This window comes from Scomber scombrus, chromosome 24 (assembly GCF_963691925.1).
Source record: "Scomber scombrus chromosome 24, fScoSco1.1, whole genome shotgun sequence".
NCBI lineage: Eukaryota > Metazoa > Chordata > Actinopteri > Scombriformes > Scombridae > Scomber > Scomber scombrus.
In genome coordinates, this window is record NC_084993.1 from 8,025,977 (window position 1) to 8,043,128 (window position 17,152).

Below are 17,152 nucleotides of genomic sequence, written 5' to 3' on the forward strand. Positions count from 1 at the left end.
TGTGATTACATTTGCTGCATCACTGCTGTCTTTTGTAAAGTTTAGCCACAATCTTGTGCAATGAGTGAGCAGCGAGGGGCAAGTAAGTTTGTTCTTGACTTTGTCTCCCTTGTTTAAGGACTTTTTAATACATGTTATAATATCAGTTGCACTTAAAAGACTGTACAAGTGCTTTACGTTTTTTTCATGGTAACGCTCAATTGATTTCACTCTTTAGAAATCAATCAATGCATACTTGAACTCACTCCATCACAATGATTGTTTTTGGCAATGCAGTTTACCACACACCAGTTTCATTCCCATAACATAAATGACCTGAAACCAACTCCCTCCTGAAAGGCACACACACATTCAACCATCTGCAATACTGCAGTATGCATTAGGAAAATGAACAGAGGTAATGTAAAGTGTTGGTAATTTTATAGTAAAACATGCAAAAACACTCCCCTGACAGACATTTCAGCTGGATTGAAATAAGACATTCAAAGTCAATAGGACACTACATGACTGGTTAGGATGGAGATGTTTTGCAGTGTAAAGTGAAATTACATTTGTGAGAGACCTGAAAACATATCATTATCCTACAATTCTGACTGCCACAGATTTTCAAATATGGCAATGTTCTCTACTGTATTTGGCTTTATGTGGTGATGTGTGGCTGTTAGAGCCAATTTAGTATATTTACTCAGTTTGATATATGCACTGTCAAACCGCCAACAACCCCCCCCCCCCCTCGCTGGTTAGGCTTCTCGGTAGATGCCCACAAGATACTGAACCCCTCTTAAAAAGGAAGTGAGGCCTAAATGAAGAAGGGATTTAGGATTGGAAGCCTGTAGCGAGGACAGCAGCAAACAGTTTCTTGACCACTACTGATTCATGAGTCAAGTAAAGTTTAGTTAGATCAAGAATAAAGAGCGAAATGAATAAGAATATTATTAGGAGGCTTTTTTTGTTGGATTGCATTGATGCTTTGAACTTGCATTTATACTAATTCTCACACCAGCATCTACTCCAAAGCCTATTTCTGTTTTCCAGATATATTCAGAAGGACAGTAGTTCCTATTTTCTTTGTTGCGGATTATAAGTGCTGTAAAGAATTAGTTTGTTTGTTTGAACTGGAACGTGCGTCTGAACTCCCCCTTCGTCTCCACACTGGCTGGCGACTTGAGAAAAAAGGTAGGACAAGCCGCTATAATAGTGGCTGCTGTGGGTTGGCTGTTTTTGGCTTCACTCGAGCCACATTTTAAGTGAGAGAGGAGGGAGCCGAGGTGGTTCTGTGGCTCAGTGTGTGTGTGTGTGTGTGTGTGTGTGTGTGTGTGTGTGTGTGTGCGTGTGTGTGTGGTGTGTGGTGTGTGTGTGGTGTGTGTGTGTGTGTGTGTGTGTGTGTGTGTGTGTGTGTGTGTGTGTGTGCGTGCGTGTGTGCGTGCGTGTGTGTGTGTGTGTGTGTGTGTGTGTGTGTGTTGAGACAGAAGTGAACTGAGCTACAGTTCTCACTAAAACAGAAGAAGAGTATTTTTCCTTCTCACACAGTCAAACACTCGCTGCTGCATGCCTGCTCGCATTCCTTCAGGCTGCTCAGCAGCCAATCTGCAAGCAGCATGCAAATGAGATGGGTGTGTCACTTTAAAGCTGGAGTACAGGGTCTGAACGGAGAGTAGAATAGAATAAAATAGAACAGATTACAATATGGATGAAGAATACAGTAGAAGAAGAAAAGAAGAAGAAGAAGGTGAGTAGAAAATGTAGATAATAATAAAGGGAGGAAAGAAACTGTATGTATGAGTGTGAATCAGTGGAAAGCTGTGAAACCGAAATATCTATCTAACTTCCCCCCAGAGCTTTTTATACAAATGTGCTAGGGTAGAATAGAATGAAGTAGAATATAACTCACTACCTCACAGCTTGAACTTAGTGCACTGTCCTTACATGACCTCACTTTGAGCATCTGTGTTTAAATGCTTCATGCATATACTGATCCTAACAGATTAAATATGCAATCATTTAGAGTTGCAGCAATTGCTTGTTATGCAATTAACTGGCAAATGTTTTGACAGACAATTAATACAGAAGTCATTTTTCAAGCAAAAAAGAACCAAACCTTCTCTGATTTGAGCTTCTTAAAATGTGAGAGCATTTACTTGTCATATGTTTTTAATATATTTGGGTTTAGGACAGTTGATCGGATAAATCTGGACTCTGCAAAATTATATTTTACACACACACACACACACACACACACACACACACACACAATTTAGTAAATAACTGGCAGATTAATTGACCAAAAAGAATCACTAGTTGCAGCCCTATAATCAATGTGCAAACATTTGTTACACTTGTTATATAAGTTGTCCAATATTCATATGCATCATTTTGTTCCATTCATACTCAACATGTTTTGAAAATTGTCTCCAGGATGTGTTTCAAAGTAACTCTCATACAGTTAATGAAATGTCAATGCAGTGAGTCGTGGTTACCATGGATACCATGGCATTTGCCCCTGCATTTGTTCAGCATAATTATACACTCTGGATCTGTATTTACCAAACATCTCCAAGTAGTGAAATCAGTCCTTACTGACCCAAATGTCTCATACTGACACATATTTCTTCTTCTTTTTTTTTTAAGACTTTTTCAAACTTTCTCAGTGTGGGAAGTTCCTCCAGGATGTAGGAGAGCTGCAGAGTTGTTCCAACCTGTGAGCAGTTCCCAGCATGTGGTGAATGATGTTAGCCATGCATAATCTTTGATATTTTATTCAAACCGTCTGGTGCATATGATATAAACAAAACACAGAGCAGGAAGTGTGTGAATCCTTGCTGCACTGTGCCACTGAGCTAATGTCACTGTTTCCACCAGTTTTTAACCGTCTACAGATCAAAGACATGATACAAAACTGATGTCTGGTTTGCTAATGGCCAACTTTAGTACTTTCAACCCATCTGTGCATCTGCCAGATATATATTGACATTTTCTTTATTCTAGCTTCTCTATTTTTTCTCTTTCTTCCTACATTAAAGCTGCTTTAATCAATAACTGTATAATTAACAATGAATGAGATAACTATGTGTCACATTAAAGGGGTCGATCGTAGTGACAAACCAACAGAGTATTATCACCAGACTCTGCTTTAAGGTGTTTTTCAGCTCATTTTTTCATTTTTACACCAACTTCACGGATCGGATCACTGTCACCATTTTTATCACCATAATTTCTAGACACAGTGACAGTTTGCAGCAAAAAAAAAGCTCTGATAAACTCACTGTAAGATACCTGCCCAGCAGACACAACATTAGAGGCCAGAAACAAGACTTCTATTAATGTTTATGTTGCTTTATATCGGCAGAGTTCACCTCTCCCCTTAGGATTAATGTTATGCATGTACAGTAGCAGAAAGTGTGTCCAAACTTTTGACTGGCTACTGTATATTATATTGGTAGCAATATAGAAAGTAATTTAATTTTAGGACATCATTTGCAGCCAAAAAGCCAAAGTGGATTACAAGCCAATATCCACTGCTGAGGCTGAGAGCCCCTACTGCTCTCCAATTAACACCCAATCCTCCTCCACATCACTGCAGTGAACACATCACACCAGAGATGGACACAAAATGGAAGATGGAGAAAGAGAAATTCACTGATTGTCCATACACGTTTTAGATGGAGGAGACATTTAAATTTGGTCCGTTCACTGCATGAAAGTATGTATAAGCATGCCATCCAGCATTGTGGCCAATCAGCCATACTTTCCCATGTCCTCAGTGGTACAGCCCAGCCTAGTGGCTTCACAGCAGAGTGGACAACTTTATTTAGAACGGAGACGGGGGGGGGGGTACAAACCACAAGCAGACTGCCCGACTGACTCACTGACTAAAATAGAGGTCTGCTTAAAAACCTGCACGGTTTTTTAAAAAAAGGAAAAGAAAAGAGGGAATGACACAGTGGAAAAAGAGAGAGCGAATGATAGAGCAGAGAGACAGGAGTAGACTTCCTGCTCACAGTCACTGACTTTAGGATTTTTATCATTAACCTATGAGTATGAAGCAGTGAAATGTTTTTTTACTCTGTTCTCCCTGTTTCTGTGGATTAGGAGTGCAACATTCAAGCATGCACATACGGCACAGTAGTTAGACTTTTGGCATTTTGTGGCCGGAGGTGTGCAACACACCCACGGCACGCTTAGAAACAGGATAGGATGAGGAGGAATGCATAAATTAGGGGCAGGTACCAATCCTCTCATTGCAATTATATTTGACTGTGTTTCCATGCAGAGCAGTCAATATATTGCCAATAAACTGCTGATATTTTCTTCTTTAACACTTGTTTCCTGTCTTGCATTGATCAACAAGCATGATTCTTGTCTACCACATCCTGTGTTCATTACAGCGACAGGGTCTTCCTCTACTGAAATTGAAAAGATGTCTCAGGTGCTACAGGAGGATGATGCATGGAGCTGTTGCCCCCGGTAACCTGTTGTTTTTGGATGAGGATTTTGGAAAGAGGAGAGGTGGAAACAGGTGGTTTTTCAGGGGGGAATCAGTGATGTAGAAAAGACAGAAATGATTTAACTGTCTTACCATTTGTCATGCAACAGTGTGTGCATGTCCCCCGCATCTCTACACTCTCGTTTCTTTTTAAACCGCAAAACTGAGTTATAAGTGAGCTGTGTGCTGTGCTCATGAGCTGTGTGTGTTTGTGTGTGATTATTTTGCAGCAACATTCAGCAAGTTGAGCAAGATTTAATTAAGGTAACGGCAGTGAGTATGGCATGCATAATTGCAAATTTAACAGTGTATTGCTAGGACGCACTTTATATAGATAGTTTGATAAGAGTTATGTAAAAGTTAGTCACATCATTTTCCATTACAGGTTGTTTTCACTGCAGACATTTTGACTTGTCATAGTAGGAAAAGCACATGTGTCAGTGATAAATTTAATAATCCATTTAGCCGCTTCCAGTTGCAGGGTCCATACTGGCTCACTGGGACAGTTGACTGGAGGGTGACATCATTAATGTTATTAGTAACACCTGTGCTTTTCCTACTAGGCCTGTGAGGTAGCTTAAGTCAATTTAAATATTCATTAGCCACCAGAGTCCAGTATTAATTAAGCCCTCAGTTACAGGTTGAGTTGATGCAATTAAGACATTCATTAATTTATGGAGGTAATTGGAAGTAAAATTAAGAAATATGAGCCAATTGCATTATGCAGTTAAGTAAGGCAAACACTTGAAGAGTTAATTGAAAAGTAATGAAGACTAATGTGCCACTGTATGCACTGCACATTGGTCAATTAATAGTTTATTGTATGCACGCACACACACACACACACACACACACACACACACACACACACACACACACACACACACACACACACACACACACACACAGTCCACATTAATAGTAATAGTCGGGTGTGCAGGTGAGGACAGCAACACCTGTTAGCTGACACACACTCACACACAAGTTAACCAGTAACTCGCCAGTGTGTGTGTGTGTGTGTGTGTGTGTGTGTTCCCACTCTCACACACATCACACTATTAAACACACATACGCACAAAGGGCACGAGCCCCGGATGTCAGCCAGGATCCGTTATACACACCGCCCTCCTAAGGTCCGGCTCCGGGCGGAACAGGCAAAAAGGTGCGTTTGATTTTTTTTTTTTTTTTTTTTTTTTTTTTACTTTAAATACAGACAGCTGACTTCCAGCAGAGAGACAACACGACTGGACAGTGTATACTTATCAATCAATTATCAATGAATGAAAAGCAAAAGGGAAGCCGGTTCAATGACACCAATCAGCTGAAGGACTCACCACATTAGTGAGAAAATCTCCGTCGCTGAGTTCCTCCAGGTCCAACAGGTTGGTCCCTCCGGATGGATAGAGTTTCTCTGCGGTTAAACTGTCTAAGATAGACTCCATCATTGTGTCTGTCTGCAGCTCACCGGACGGATGGACAGTCGCTATCTGGCCAAATCTCTTTCAAATCAGCTCATTAAAACGAAGCAGTTTGTTTTTCAGACTGTGCTATGTTTAGGGTCCGGTCGTTATTCACACAACCTCTGGGTCGAGCCGAGTCCAGCTGCTGCTTTTCTGGTAGTGACAAACTTGAAAATGCAGTAAATTCACATCCTTCTCGGCGGAGACGTTGCTATCCATCCAGCTGTGTGCGTGCAGCGCAGCCTCTCTCCTGGCGTGCGGTGTCTCTCCCGCACGCCAATGAATATTCAGTGAAGTCCAGCCCCCCTGGCGTCAAATAACGAGCACGCCCAAAACAGAAAATATATTGGAAGTCAACTAACAAGGGGACACTTTTTTGGAGATCCTCCTAAAATTCTGAAGACTATATTAACTGTTACTTTTAGGACTTGTTATAGATCCTTGCTATACTGTAAAGGAAATAATTATATAACTTTGGACCTTCAGACACTTAAAGATCCCCTTCCTCACTCCAGTGACATGTCCAAGAAAAATAAGACAGTCACTGATGTTGTATTTAAATATGGTAATGTGAAAATTGGCTGATTGAAAATTGTAAGCTAATTAGACCTGTTATATTAATAATTTTGTCCCATTTTAGCTTAGTTTTTGTCCCATTATACCTACTTTTATGCACTCAGGTAAAATGGAAAACCCTTTCCCATAACACATTAATAAGCATTAAAATTAATCGTTATTGAGATCATTTATAAGCATGCAAAAAAATCAATGTTAATAAACAAACATAATTCAGGATACCTTATATTGTCAGACATTTAAACATGCAACACAGAGGATCATAATATAACAAATGATATTAATGTTCATATAAATATGGACCTAATGAGATCACATTCTGCTGCATTGTTGGACACGAACTGAAACATGCAAAGCAGAGAACATGCATGCAGGGCAGGCTGTCAACAGCTTGATAGCGACAGGTGACAGCAGACACCAGGGGAAGTTCAGCATAGACAGGCTGAGGACAGGAAGGTGTAATTGAGTTTGAGTGCTGACAGGGCTGGGTACTAATTAAGCATTTCTTTAAATGAGCTCTAAATAAACCAGATGTGTCCAGTTCTCTAATAGTCACTGGGATGGAGATTCATTCTGGTGCAGCTTTAACAGAGAGTGCAAACATATAAAGATAAGAAATTAATTTTAAAAATCCTCACAAAATATATCCCTGTAACATGATTTGAAGAGTTAAGAAGTTTTGGAAAGATATGGAGAAATATATAAAGGACAATGGCCTAGGTTACAGTATTTATCCCTCTCCCCAAATTTTTATTGCAATGTACTGAAAGTACATTTTGCTAATAATAATTACACATTAATAAAGTTTTGAATGAAGGAAGATTACTTGTAACAGTATATTTGCACAATGGTATTGATACTTTGAATGTTTAGGTTAATTAGATGTTCTCTCAGGACTGTGTGGGTGTGTCCTGCTAGCTTGGTTACACCTGTTATGTGTAAATGACACCTCTATCATTTCATCAAGTGACCTATGTAATTCCCAACCCAACATCAATCAAGAAGTGGAAACACCTGCCATATTTGGTTTATATGTTTGATGGCTCAGCAGTATGGCTTCCTGGGACGCTTAGAAATGGAACTGAGCGCTTGTTAATGTTATTAGTTGCACCTGGACTTTTCTTGCTAAGACAAGCCCGGTAGTCTACTGTTGGACACAAGCTTTTACAAGAGTGCAGATGGTGCAGGGGGTGTAATGTTACCCCCTTCAGGTCAGAGGGAATCACTACCATTTGAATTATTTCATTGCCATGTGGAAATGAGACAATCTATGCAGTTGGATTGTAAAATGCTTTTGAGTGTAGCTTCAGAAACACTGAACACATTTAGTTTATTATTGATGACACAATATGAGTCTGTCATCCACCTGCACTCACGTTTGAGCTTTGGGGACGATGTATTGTGATAGGTGTCTATGCTGAAGAATGTGTTTTTTGTTTGTGAAAAGAAAAGACAAGTGACAGTAGAGATTGGTTTGACACCCTGAGATAGCCTGCAGCTACAACACACACACTCTCTCTCTATCACACACACACACACACACACACACACACACACACACACACACACACACACACACACACACACACACACACACACACACACACATACACAGACAGGAAAGTGGGAATGAAACAGATATGTCTTCTTCAACTGATTGCTCGCTCATCTCATTCTGCCCCAGATTGTTTCTCTTCAGAGAGACAAGAGACAGAGAGAAGAAAAAGAGGGCAAGACTGCATTACAAATGGGTGAGAGAAACCCTGTCCATTGTGTTGCAGGTATCAGAGGTGCATGTGTGTCTCTGTGTGTGTTTACTGCATCCCTGACCTGTTACATAATCTGGGTAGATTTCAGTGGCTGAGACATGTAAGAGGGGTATTTCCAACTGTTATTTAATGATTCATTTCTTTTTAGCTCCTCAAGTGGTTCTGGAGATGTGTTGTTCAATCAGTCTGTCGCTATGGTTCATTTTCACTGAAATATTACTGCTGTGCCAGAGTACAGCCTCACAGAGCTGCTATAATGACAAAGCTGAATCCAGACCAGGATCTTATTATTTCAACCCAGAATTGGAGACGAGACAAAGATTGCAAGTGAACTGCTGCTGGACTCACAAAGTGAAATGACTTCAGTTTGGGCTTGGTAAAATCAGAAAGTACTTCCAACCTTAAACTGACAGTTTAAAACCAGTGACTCTGGACTTCATTTGGGTTTGAGCCTTATGACTTGACCCCCCTCACAAACCCAAAGATTTAAATGTTTTTTGGAAACAGGGCAGACATTCAGCACAATGTCCAAGCTGTAGGCCTGCTGGATCTTGTCATGGATTTACTCCTGGCTATATTGTTCATATCAGGGTCACTGCAGAGAGGGTGTGGTGGAGGTTAAGAGACAGAACTCATTCGTCATACTGGACTACAATGATTACCATCAGGTATCGTTGTGTTTTATGTTTTATGTTCCTAATCAAACAATAGTCACTAACTGTTATGCAATGATCTCTTGTTACTCTACATCCTTTCCTTTTTCCACCTGACTTCTTCTTAGTCCCTTCCTGGTTTTTCTTTTTCTGCCTCTCCCTTATCATACATTCCTCCTCTTTTCTCTGTCTCCTTTTTTTCTCCAGATATCAGTTTACGGAGGTGTCCCGCCCTAGGGGACAGGGTGTCCCATTGGTGTTGTATAACTGTGGTGACCTTCCACTGACTACAATATTTCAAATTTAAAGGTACCCTGAGGAGTTTTTGACTACTGAGCATTTTTAAGCTTATGTAATAAGCTGATGTAAAAGATAGAGACTTCAAACCATTTAAAAACACTGGTAAAGTTTTACATAAGGTTGGAAATGCATCAATAATTGCTCCAGAAAGAATCAATGCACCTTTAATATCTTTTAATAACCCCAAACTAGTATGTTATAATATAATATAAGTTATAATCCTTTAGATATTTATCATATCAATCCCCATTGTTGATATTATTTATGGAAGGCAGAACTGTGGTGGCACTTGAGGTTCCGACCATTCACCACAGGTGTCGCCAAATCAAATAGAAAATCAATCTTAAAGCTGCATTAATTGATTCTTTGGCCATTTGGGGGCAGCAGATAAAGCTGTAAACACAGTCATATAAAGTTGTTATAGTGAGTATTTTAAGATGCCTGATCAACAGACAAAAGAACATTAGCATTCATTTTGAGTAGTCATCTGTTGTTATTATAAAAATACAGATTATACCAGATTTAAGGAATAAACCTGTTCTGACGACTCAAACACATACACTTTAAATCACTGATAAACCTTTTTGTTAATACCTTTTAGACTGTTGAATTGTGTTGAAGGCCAGCATCGGTTTGTATTTCGGTCACTTCAGCATGAAATCAACTTGAGCTTCAAGCTGTTGTGTAACAAATAGAAACAAATGACTGTCTGTAAGGTGGCAGGAACTCAATTAAAAACTGGCATTGATCAGCCAATGTAAGCATCAGCCAGCATTATTGGAAAGTTAAATGCCCCCCTCCTTTAACACAGACAGCACAAAAACCAGGATGCAGAGAACATCATTTAACATTATTAACATTTAATAATTGTTACATGCTAAACATATGTTAATCTTATTCCTTCACCCTGTGTATATGAACTGCTAATGCTTAATGAGACCTCACCCAGGATTTAAGATTAGTGTGTCATTTTAATAAACTTAAAACTTTGAAGAGTTTTGTCAATGTGAATACAATAGCTCTCCGATTGGCTGTCAGTGTATTGATGCAGGTTGTGACAGGGGATCTTTCCGATTGGCTGTGGGTGTAGTGATGCAGGTATGACTCATCTTCTATTCTCAGCGATACAGTTGACTTGGGGTTCTGACCTTTCATTTCCTTGGTGACCGATGTGATGTCATCACTTTCCATCGTTGTCATTATCCTCCTCTGTCTCTCTCCATCTGTCTCTCACATCCACTCGGGTTTGTTGGCGTGGCTGTTAAACAGAGCAGCAACATCAAAGCATCGAGGTGGAGAACTGGCAGTTTATTTGTGTGTCTTTGAGCGAGTGACGGGATCACTCTCCATCACACTATTACACACCAGACAATTACAATTAGTCCTTGCGTCGTCTGTCTTTCGCTCCCTGTGCTCAGCCTTTTAAGAGGCTTGAGTGTATTCACTGTAGCAGCCATTCATGATGGTGAATATAAATTCACACTTTTATCCTAATGACTCCTCTTTCCAATCACATTAAAGAGGTCGTTAGGGCCAGCAACAGACTTCTTTGCAGAGGATCCCCACTTTGTAACCAATATGTTCCCTCTGTTCTTCTTTCATGGTAAAAAAAAAAAGAAAGTATGATTTACTTCAAATTACGATCCAAATTTCCTATATCGCTCTTATTGTCTACAAATATTATGTGCAGAGCCAAACCAACAATGAATTTATTCAACTTATTAGTAGTGTGTGTGTGTGTGTGCGTGCGTGCGTGCGTGCATGCATGCGTGCGTGCGTGCGTGCGTGCGTGTGTGTATCCAAAGCCTGACATATCTTATTCCTCTGTGCCGTAGAGCTCAGTTGTTGTCCAAAAGCTATTAAAAACACATCAAGTGAGCCATGCTGTTGCTCTGGGTGACATGTTCCTGGTTTACAGATGGTTTCAAAGACCAATAACAAGAATCAGCAGCTTGTTGTATTAGTATATTAGTCTTAGGAGCCATTACTTAACACACTAAGGTGACTTTAATCTTTGTGATGAAGGAGCATGCCACAGTGCTGCTTTGTGTTGTGGCTCACTGACATGTTTTAATAGTTTTGGAACAATAGCACAGAGGAATAAGATATATCAGGCTTTGGATACACACACGATTGTTGGGTTTGGTTCTGCGCGTGAGATTTGTTGACAGAGAAATATAAATAAAAATCGCCGGCCAAATCCCTTAAGCTTTCAGTCCTGGATGATTTAGTAACTCTTGTGGTTACTGGTGCAAGTGCATTTTAAAACCGCAGGTACCAGACTTTTGTTCAAAATGCGTGTCCAGCTGTGGGGCAGAGAGGATAAACTGCATTAAAAAACACTAAAGAAGTGTGTGTGTGGCAATTGTAATCATACATAGGACAGGTGGACTCTACCAGTAACTATTTAGGAGGGCGATTACAGAATCCAAATACATTAAATGGCTAGTGCTGAAATATGAAAATTGGACTGTAATGTTATGTTTGAAATCTTCCTCTGTGATTTTGCATAAAGCCCAGTGGGGTGCCTGTGGTTGGTTGGTGGTTGCTGGGTGGAGTATTTGATGTATAATAGGTGTCAGTGGGGAGTTGAAAGCATGGGGAGTGGACAGTAAATACACAGTGAATTTTCCCATTATGTCTTTACAAGTGGCTGGAGATAGAGCAGCGGGTTATAGTGTATTCAAGGCTCAGTGTGGCTGAAAAGGAGCAGCTCTTTTCCTTTCCCTGTTCCACACAGATACATAAAAAGGTATTCTGCCAAAGTATCCCAATGTTTTTCTTCCCTGTTATAGCCTGTCTTATTTTTCTGTCACTCACTCTGTTGCCTTTTCTGTCTCTGTTTTTCAAAATTCCTCTCGTTGATCATAAAGTTCAGGAGTTCAGAGAAAAGGGAGATACATGGGGAGAAACAGAGAGGTCGAGTTGAGTAACGCCAAGGCTGTAATCAAAGCCAGCCTCTTTCTTTACACTCTGTTATATCATCTACACACAACAACAAGGGCAAATTTAACTGGTTTGCTTAATGACTGAGTGGCTGGATGACTGACTGACTGGACAACGGACAGACCATCTTGGTATTTCTTCTTTTATCCCTGCATAAATCATACTTCAAACAGTCAAATTATACAATACTTGAAATGATAAGGCAGTTGACAGCTTTTGGATGACATATTGTGACTGTGTTGCGCCAGCACCAGATCATATGAGAGTAACTGCCTCCATCTACTGGAGGGCGAAGCACATAACAAACCAAGGCACAGGATATTGTAACAACATGAAAGAAAACAAAAAGGAGCTGCTGCACAGTATCTATTTTTTCTGCAAGTGGTTTCAGTTGCAACGAATATGAAGCAAACACAGAAAAGGTGTTATTTGTTCTTCTTAATACAGAACACACAAAATAAATAAAGAAACATACTTTTATTGTACTTAATACATGTATTTTATTATTATTTATTTATAGCTGCACATATATCACAAATGCATTAGTGTGCATCATTAGGTGATGGGGATTTTAGTGTTGGGACATCACTGTGTCTTAAAAGCATATTTGGGCTGCTGTAAATGTGCACTGGGACTCAGCACTTCCCAGCCAGCCTGGACTCTCTCGGTCCATTAAACCATCTGGCTGAGACAATCCGATGGACTGGTCATTGTTGACTGCTCAGACTAATAACTAATTTATTCATCCTGCTTCACCCTCTTTTCCAGACTGTCTCTGGTTTTACTCTTGCTGCTTCTATGACCTTGCTACGAGGGTTTGTGCTTGCAGCGGATTAAACTAAATCCTTATTGCAGGCATCTTGCGTCCCTAAAGCCCCACTGATGTTTGATCAGCAGTGCCCTAATTCGGACTTTTCTTGCACAATCCATTGTATTTTATATTTTAAAAGGGCATGACACCGTGAATCCAGAAGGCCAACCTTATAATAAGAGGAGTAAAAATCAGCTTTTTTTATGTTTCAATGGCTAGATCGTCATGTAACAGAAACAGAAGAGCAGACAACACTAACATGAATTACTTGTTTGCTGTGGTCACCACTGCATGGTTTTAGAGCGGGTCAGTTTCTTTGTCAGGGCGTGGCGAACAGTCAGCATGTAGGAGCGACGGTCAGGCAGAGGGCGCTGCTGATCCAACACCAGCCTATCAGAAACAAAACAAAGGAACAAAACATCACATTCTGCATTCAGACTGCTTTGAATATTTTACTAATTTCTGTTCTTGTTGCTTATAAATAATTAGACCAGAAGCAAAACCTGACATCCAGCATCAATAAATGAGTATTCTTTTCTTATACATATTGCAAACTGTGTGAAATAAGTTAGAAAACTGCTGAATCAAACCTAATGAGCTGAAGCACTGCTGCCTCCACAGCTAAGACAGCCTCGGCCACTGATAGCTCCCTGAAACCACACCTACACAGACGCAGACACACACACACACACACACACACACTTTAGTTTAGCTTACTGTATTTCACATATGAAACTAACTTAGCAGGCCGTAATTAAATGTACATTTGATCCGTAACATTCACATTTTCTTCTAATAATCATATTATTTTCATTTAAACAGTAACAACAAATACAACATGTAATTCATTCATCAACAAATAGTAGTGTGATATTTGGAAAGTAATATAGACAGACAGACATCCATTAGCTAATGAACAGAAATGATAACACACACAAACCTTAAATCCTTGGCAAGTCTCTGTCCTTCCTCTGTTGTCACCTCCCTGCCGATTTCCAAGTCCGCTTTATTGGCTACAAGCACTGTAGGAACGACTGAGACACACACACACACACACACACAGACACAGACACGTATGCAGTTAAATGAAGCGACAATAAACCTAAAAGACGATGTTATGATGTGCAGAGTTTGTGCTGTTATCACCCTACCTGCAGACCAAACATGGAATACATGTCTGCTCTATTTGTGCATACGTGTATGTGTGTGTATGTGTGTATATGTGTGTGTGTGTGTGTGTGTGTGCGTGTGTATAAAGGTGACAATAGACAGATGTCAGCATTAGAGTTAAAGCAGAGACTCACTGTACTTTAAGAGCAAACATAATGAACACAATGTCCCTGTGGAGATGCTGGTTCAGTCATTCTGGTATGTTAGTTAGTTGTAGTCCTGTTTCATTTGTCTCTAAGTGATCTTGATTAAAAAAATGCACAAATAAATAAGATGCAGACTTTATATTTCCTGAGTAAATTTGTCAGAGATGTTGAGAGGCCAAATAATCTGATTATAAACTTGTAGAAGAATTGTTTTCCAGCATTCAGCCATCAAATAAGTGGAATTAAAGCACCTATGTGAGGGATTTCAGAAGATCTGATTGGTCTTGTGAGTGGTTGGTTAGTTAGTTCCTTACCCAGACTCTGTTTGGTTTGTTCGATGAGTTTCTTGAGTTGTGGGACCTCCAGGAAGCTGATGCGCTGTGTGATGGAGTACAGCAGCAGGAAACCGTCAGCCCAGCGGATGGACGACTCCAGAGAAGCCACACAGCTCTCCTGTCAAGAAACCTCATTGGTGTATCATAAAGTGAATATGTAGGGAACGCTGACTCGTGTCAAATCACTCATCAGACTGGGTGGCGCTCAACATTTTTGGAAGCACGTTTATTTTCTGTCTCGCCAAGAGTTAGATGAGAAAATTGACACCACACTCTCATGCTTGTAGGCTACATATGAAGCCAGAGTGAGCAGGCGATTAGCTTAGCTTAGCATAAAGACTCAAGACAAGGGGAAAAGGCTGCCTTAGGTTTCTTAAAAGTTCAAAAATACATATAACTGCACCTCTGAATGTTACCAATTAAATAATTTGAATACATGTTTCTTATTATAACTTTGTCTGGTTTGCCTGTTCTAGGCTACTGAAGAAAAATGGCGGTAAAACATGGTGGGTGCCCTTTGTAGAGCTCATTTTAAGGTAACAAAAAAACAATGATTCTTATTTTCAGATGATTATACACTCATTAAAACATTAATATTATATTCCATTTCTGCCAAATCTGTTCTGCTAGATGCCACTAAATTCTACACACTGCCCCTTTAATGTCAATGCTGTTATTGAAAGAGGTACTGTGATGTTACAAAGCTACAAATAGAAGCCCAAAGTTTACCTTACAAGCTATATCCAAAATCTCTAGATCAACAGATTCCTGGTCCATCACCCGACTGCATCTGTAGGTCACCTCTGTGGTAAAACAGACACATTTTAAACATCTTATCAGGTCAGTGAGAGGCAGGATGATGCAGTAATGTCAGGAACGATTGTCCTAATTATTTTTTTCCATGTCGGAAATGTTTATTCCAATAAATACTTACTGCAGTCTTACCCTTTTTATGGTCGTATTCTCCAATGAAGCGCTTGGTTATGAAACGAACACACAGTGCTGGAGACACAAAACAGACCTGAGAGAGTGAACTTGCCAGAAACCACCACACTATTGATTCACACACACACACACACATGAAGTTTAAGTAATACCGTAATCTGCATCTGACATGCAGCATGTTTCTTTCACGGTCTTCACCGCTTTGAGAATTATCCTCTTAGTAATGTTTCCTGCCTTGTTTAAACAAATGCCACAAGTGCTTTCTCTGTGTTTGGGTGCAAAGAGTCTGTATGGGTTTGTTTGACTTTGTGTCTGGTGTACAAGGTTTTTTCCTCTATGCTGGACAAATTGAGGGTTTACTTCAGCTTGCCTGAGCATTTAAACACAACAGGCTGCTCTTGTCAAATACTGTGAAATGATGTTAAATACAAACATGGCCCACATATGAAAAGCTGTTTCCCCAACATATGAGAAGATCTGACAGGAGGCTTGTATGGAGACATGGCAGCATATTAAAGCTTAGCAGTGGCTGGATACACTTCAATGCTCATGTCATGGGGTCAACTCCAGACTTTTGTAAGGTTTCCTTATTTAGCAAAACCTAACAAAACATGACCATACTTTACCCCTAAACTCAGCATCCTGTTTCGCTCTTTGAACACGTGTGAGAACATGCTGGACTAATGATACTCATTACATGATCCAAACATTTCACACACATTCCCATCCTGTTTCTGCACCTGTATTTTTTCTGCCTGGACCTCTGTGCATTTACAGTATCCGCCTGCAGTCTGTATTCTACCTGTTTTTCCAGTGTTTTGAGCTCCCAGAATGAGGAGTTTAACTGGAACCATTTTCCTGCTGGGTTCACTATCTGTCCACAGTCTGTCCTGCTGTCTGTCCCCGCATGAAAACACTGCAAAGAGCAGAAGAGGTAGAGTAAATTGCACAACACAACTCAAAGTAGAAGTATAAAACTGCATGCAGCCATGAAAAACTAAGCACATACAAACTATGCTGTAGGTTGCAATAATACTGACCTTTAAGTGGGAGTAATTTCCAGATATGGAGAGGAGTAAAATAATGACCCCAGTGTTCAGACACTGAGCACACAAGGAATGAAAAGATGGGACTGTCTTCTCTTCTTTTTTGAGTGTGTGCGTCTCTCTCTCCCCCCTTCCAAGAGCCATTTGCCTTAAAGAAGCCAAGATCCTCCTAGTGGCACTGGCAGGTAGTGACACTACTACTAGAGCTAGAGGGAACACCTGTTTTCTAAGACAGAATAAACATAGATTCACCTCTTCTGGAGGAATCACGGATACATTTAGCAGCTTAGCTTAGCTGTCACTCAGCAATATGCCTTTTTACTTAATGATTAGTTCACTAAAATAAACAGATTTATAAAACAAAGGTATCACCTAACCATAATGTTTGTGTTGAAGCTAAACACTAGTTAAATGGGTCAAGGGACAATTTAATAAAAACATTTAACATCAGCATATTTAAACAATGTTACTCAGAGTTTTACTAAAAGACAGATGACTTGTGAGCCTTTGCT

General features: G+C 40.0%; 2 protein-coding genes across 2 annotated transcripts in view; both read right to left on the reverse strand.

Moving 5' to 3' along the window:
* creb3l1 (cAMP responsive element binding protein 3-like 1) overlaps window positions 1-6,149 on the reverse strand; it is a 32,595-nt gene extending 26,446 nt beyond the window's left edge. Inside the window, exon 1 of the mRNA XM_062414704.1 lies at window positions 5,818-6,149. Coding sequence (XP_062270688.1) covers window positions 5,818-5,928 — 111 coding nt within the window. The 5' untranslated portion in view covers window positions 5,929-6,149. The remainder of the gene's footprint in view (window positions 1-5,817) is intronic.
* Window positions 6,150-13,279: 7,130 nt separating this feature from the next.
* zgc:110699 (uncharacterized protein LOC325371 homolog) lies at window positions 13,280-17,020 on the reverse strand. Its single transcript, XM_062445477.1, has 9 exons — window positions 17,013-17,020; window positions 16,893-16,897; window positions 16,397-16,510; window positions 15,595-15,651; window positions 15,379-15,452; window positions 14,629-14,767; window positions 13,939-14,032; window positions 13,589-13,660; window positions 13,280-13,388 (listed from the first exon to the last, which is right to left on the reverse strand). The coding sequence occupies exons 1-9, from the start codon at window positions 17,018-17,020 to the stop codon at window positions 13,280-13,282; spliced, it is 672 nt and encodes a 223-aa protein (XP_062301461.1).
* Between the last annotated feature and the right edge of the window lie 132 nt (window positions 17,021-17,152).

Coding starts and splice junctions, on each gene's coding strand:
- zgc:110699 (XM_062445477.1), bottom strand. Junction 15,453..15,594: donor AGAATACGACCATAAAAAGG/GTAAGACTGCAG, acceptor GTTTTACCACAG/AGGTGACCTACAGATGCAGT. Junction 14,033..14,628: donor ACAAACCAAACAGAGTCTGG/GTAAGGAACTAA, acceptor TGTGTGTCTCAG/TCGTTCCTACAGTGCTTGTA.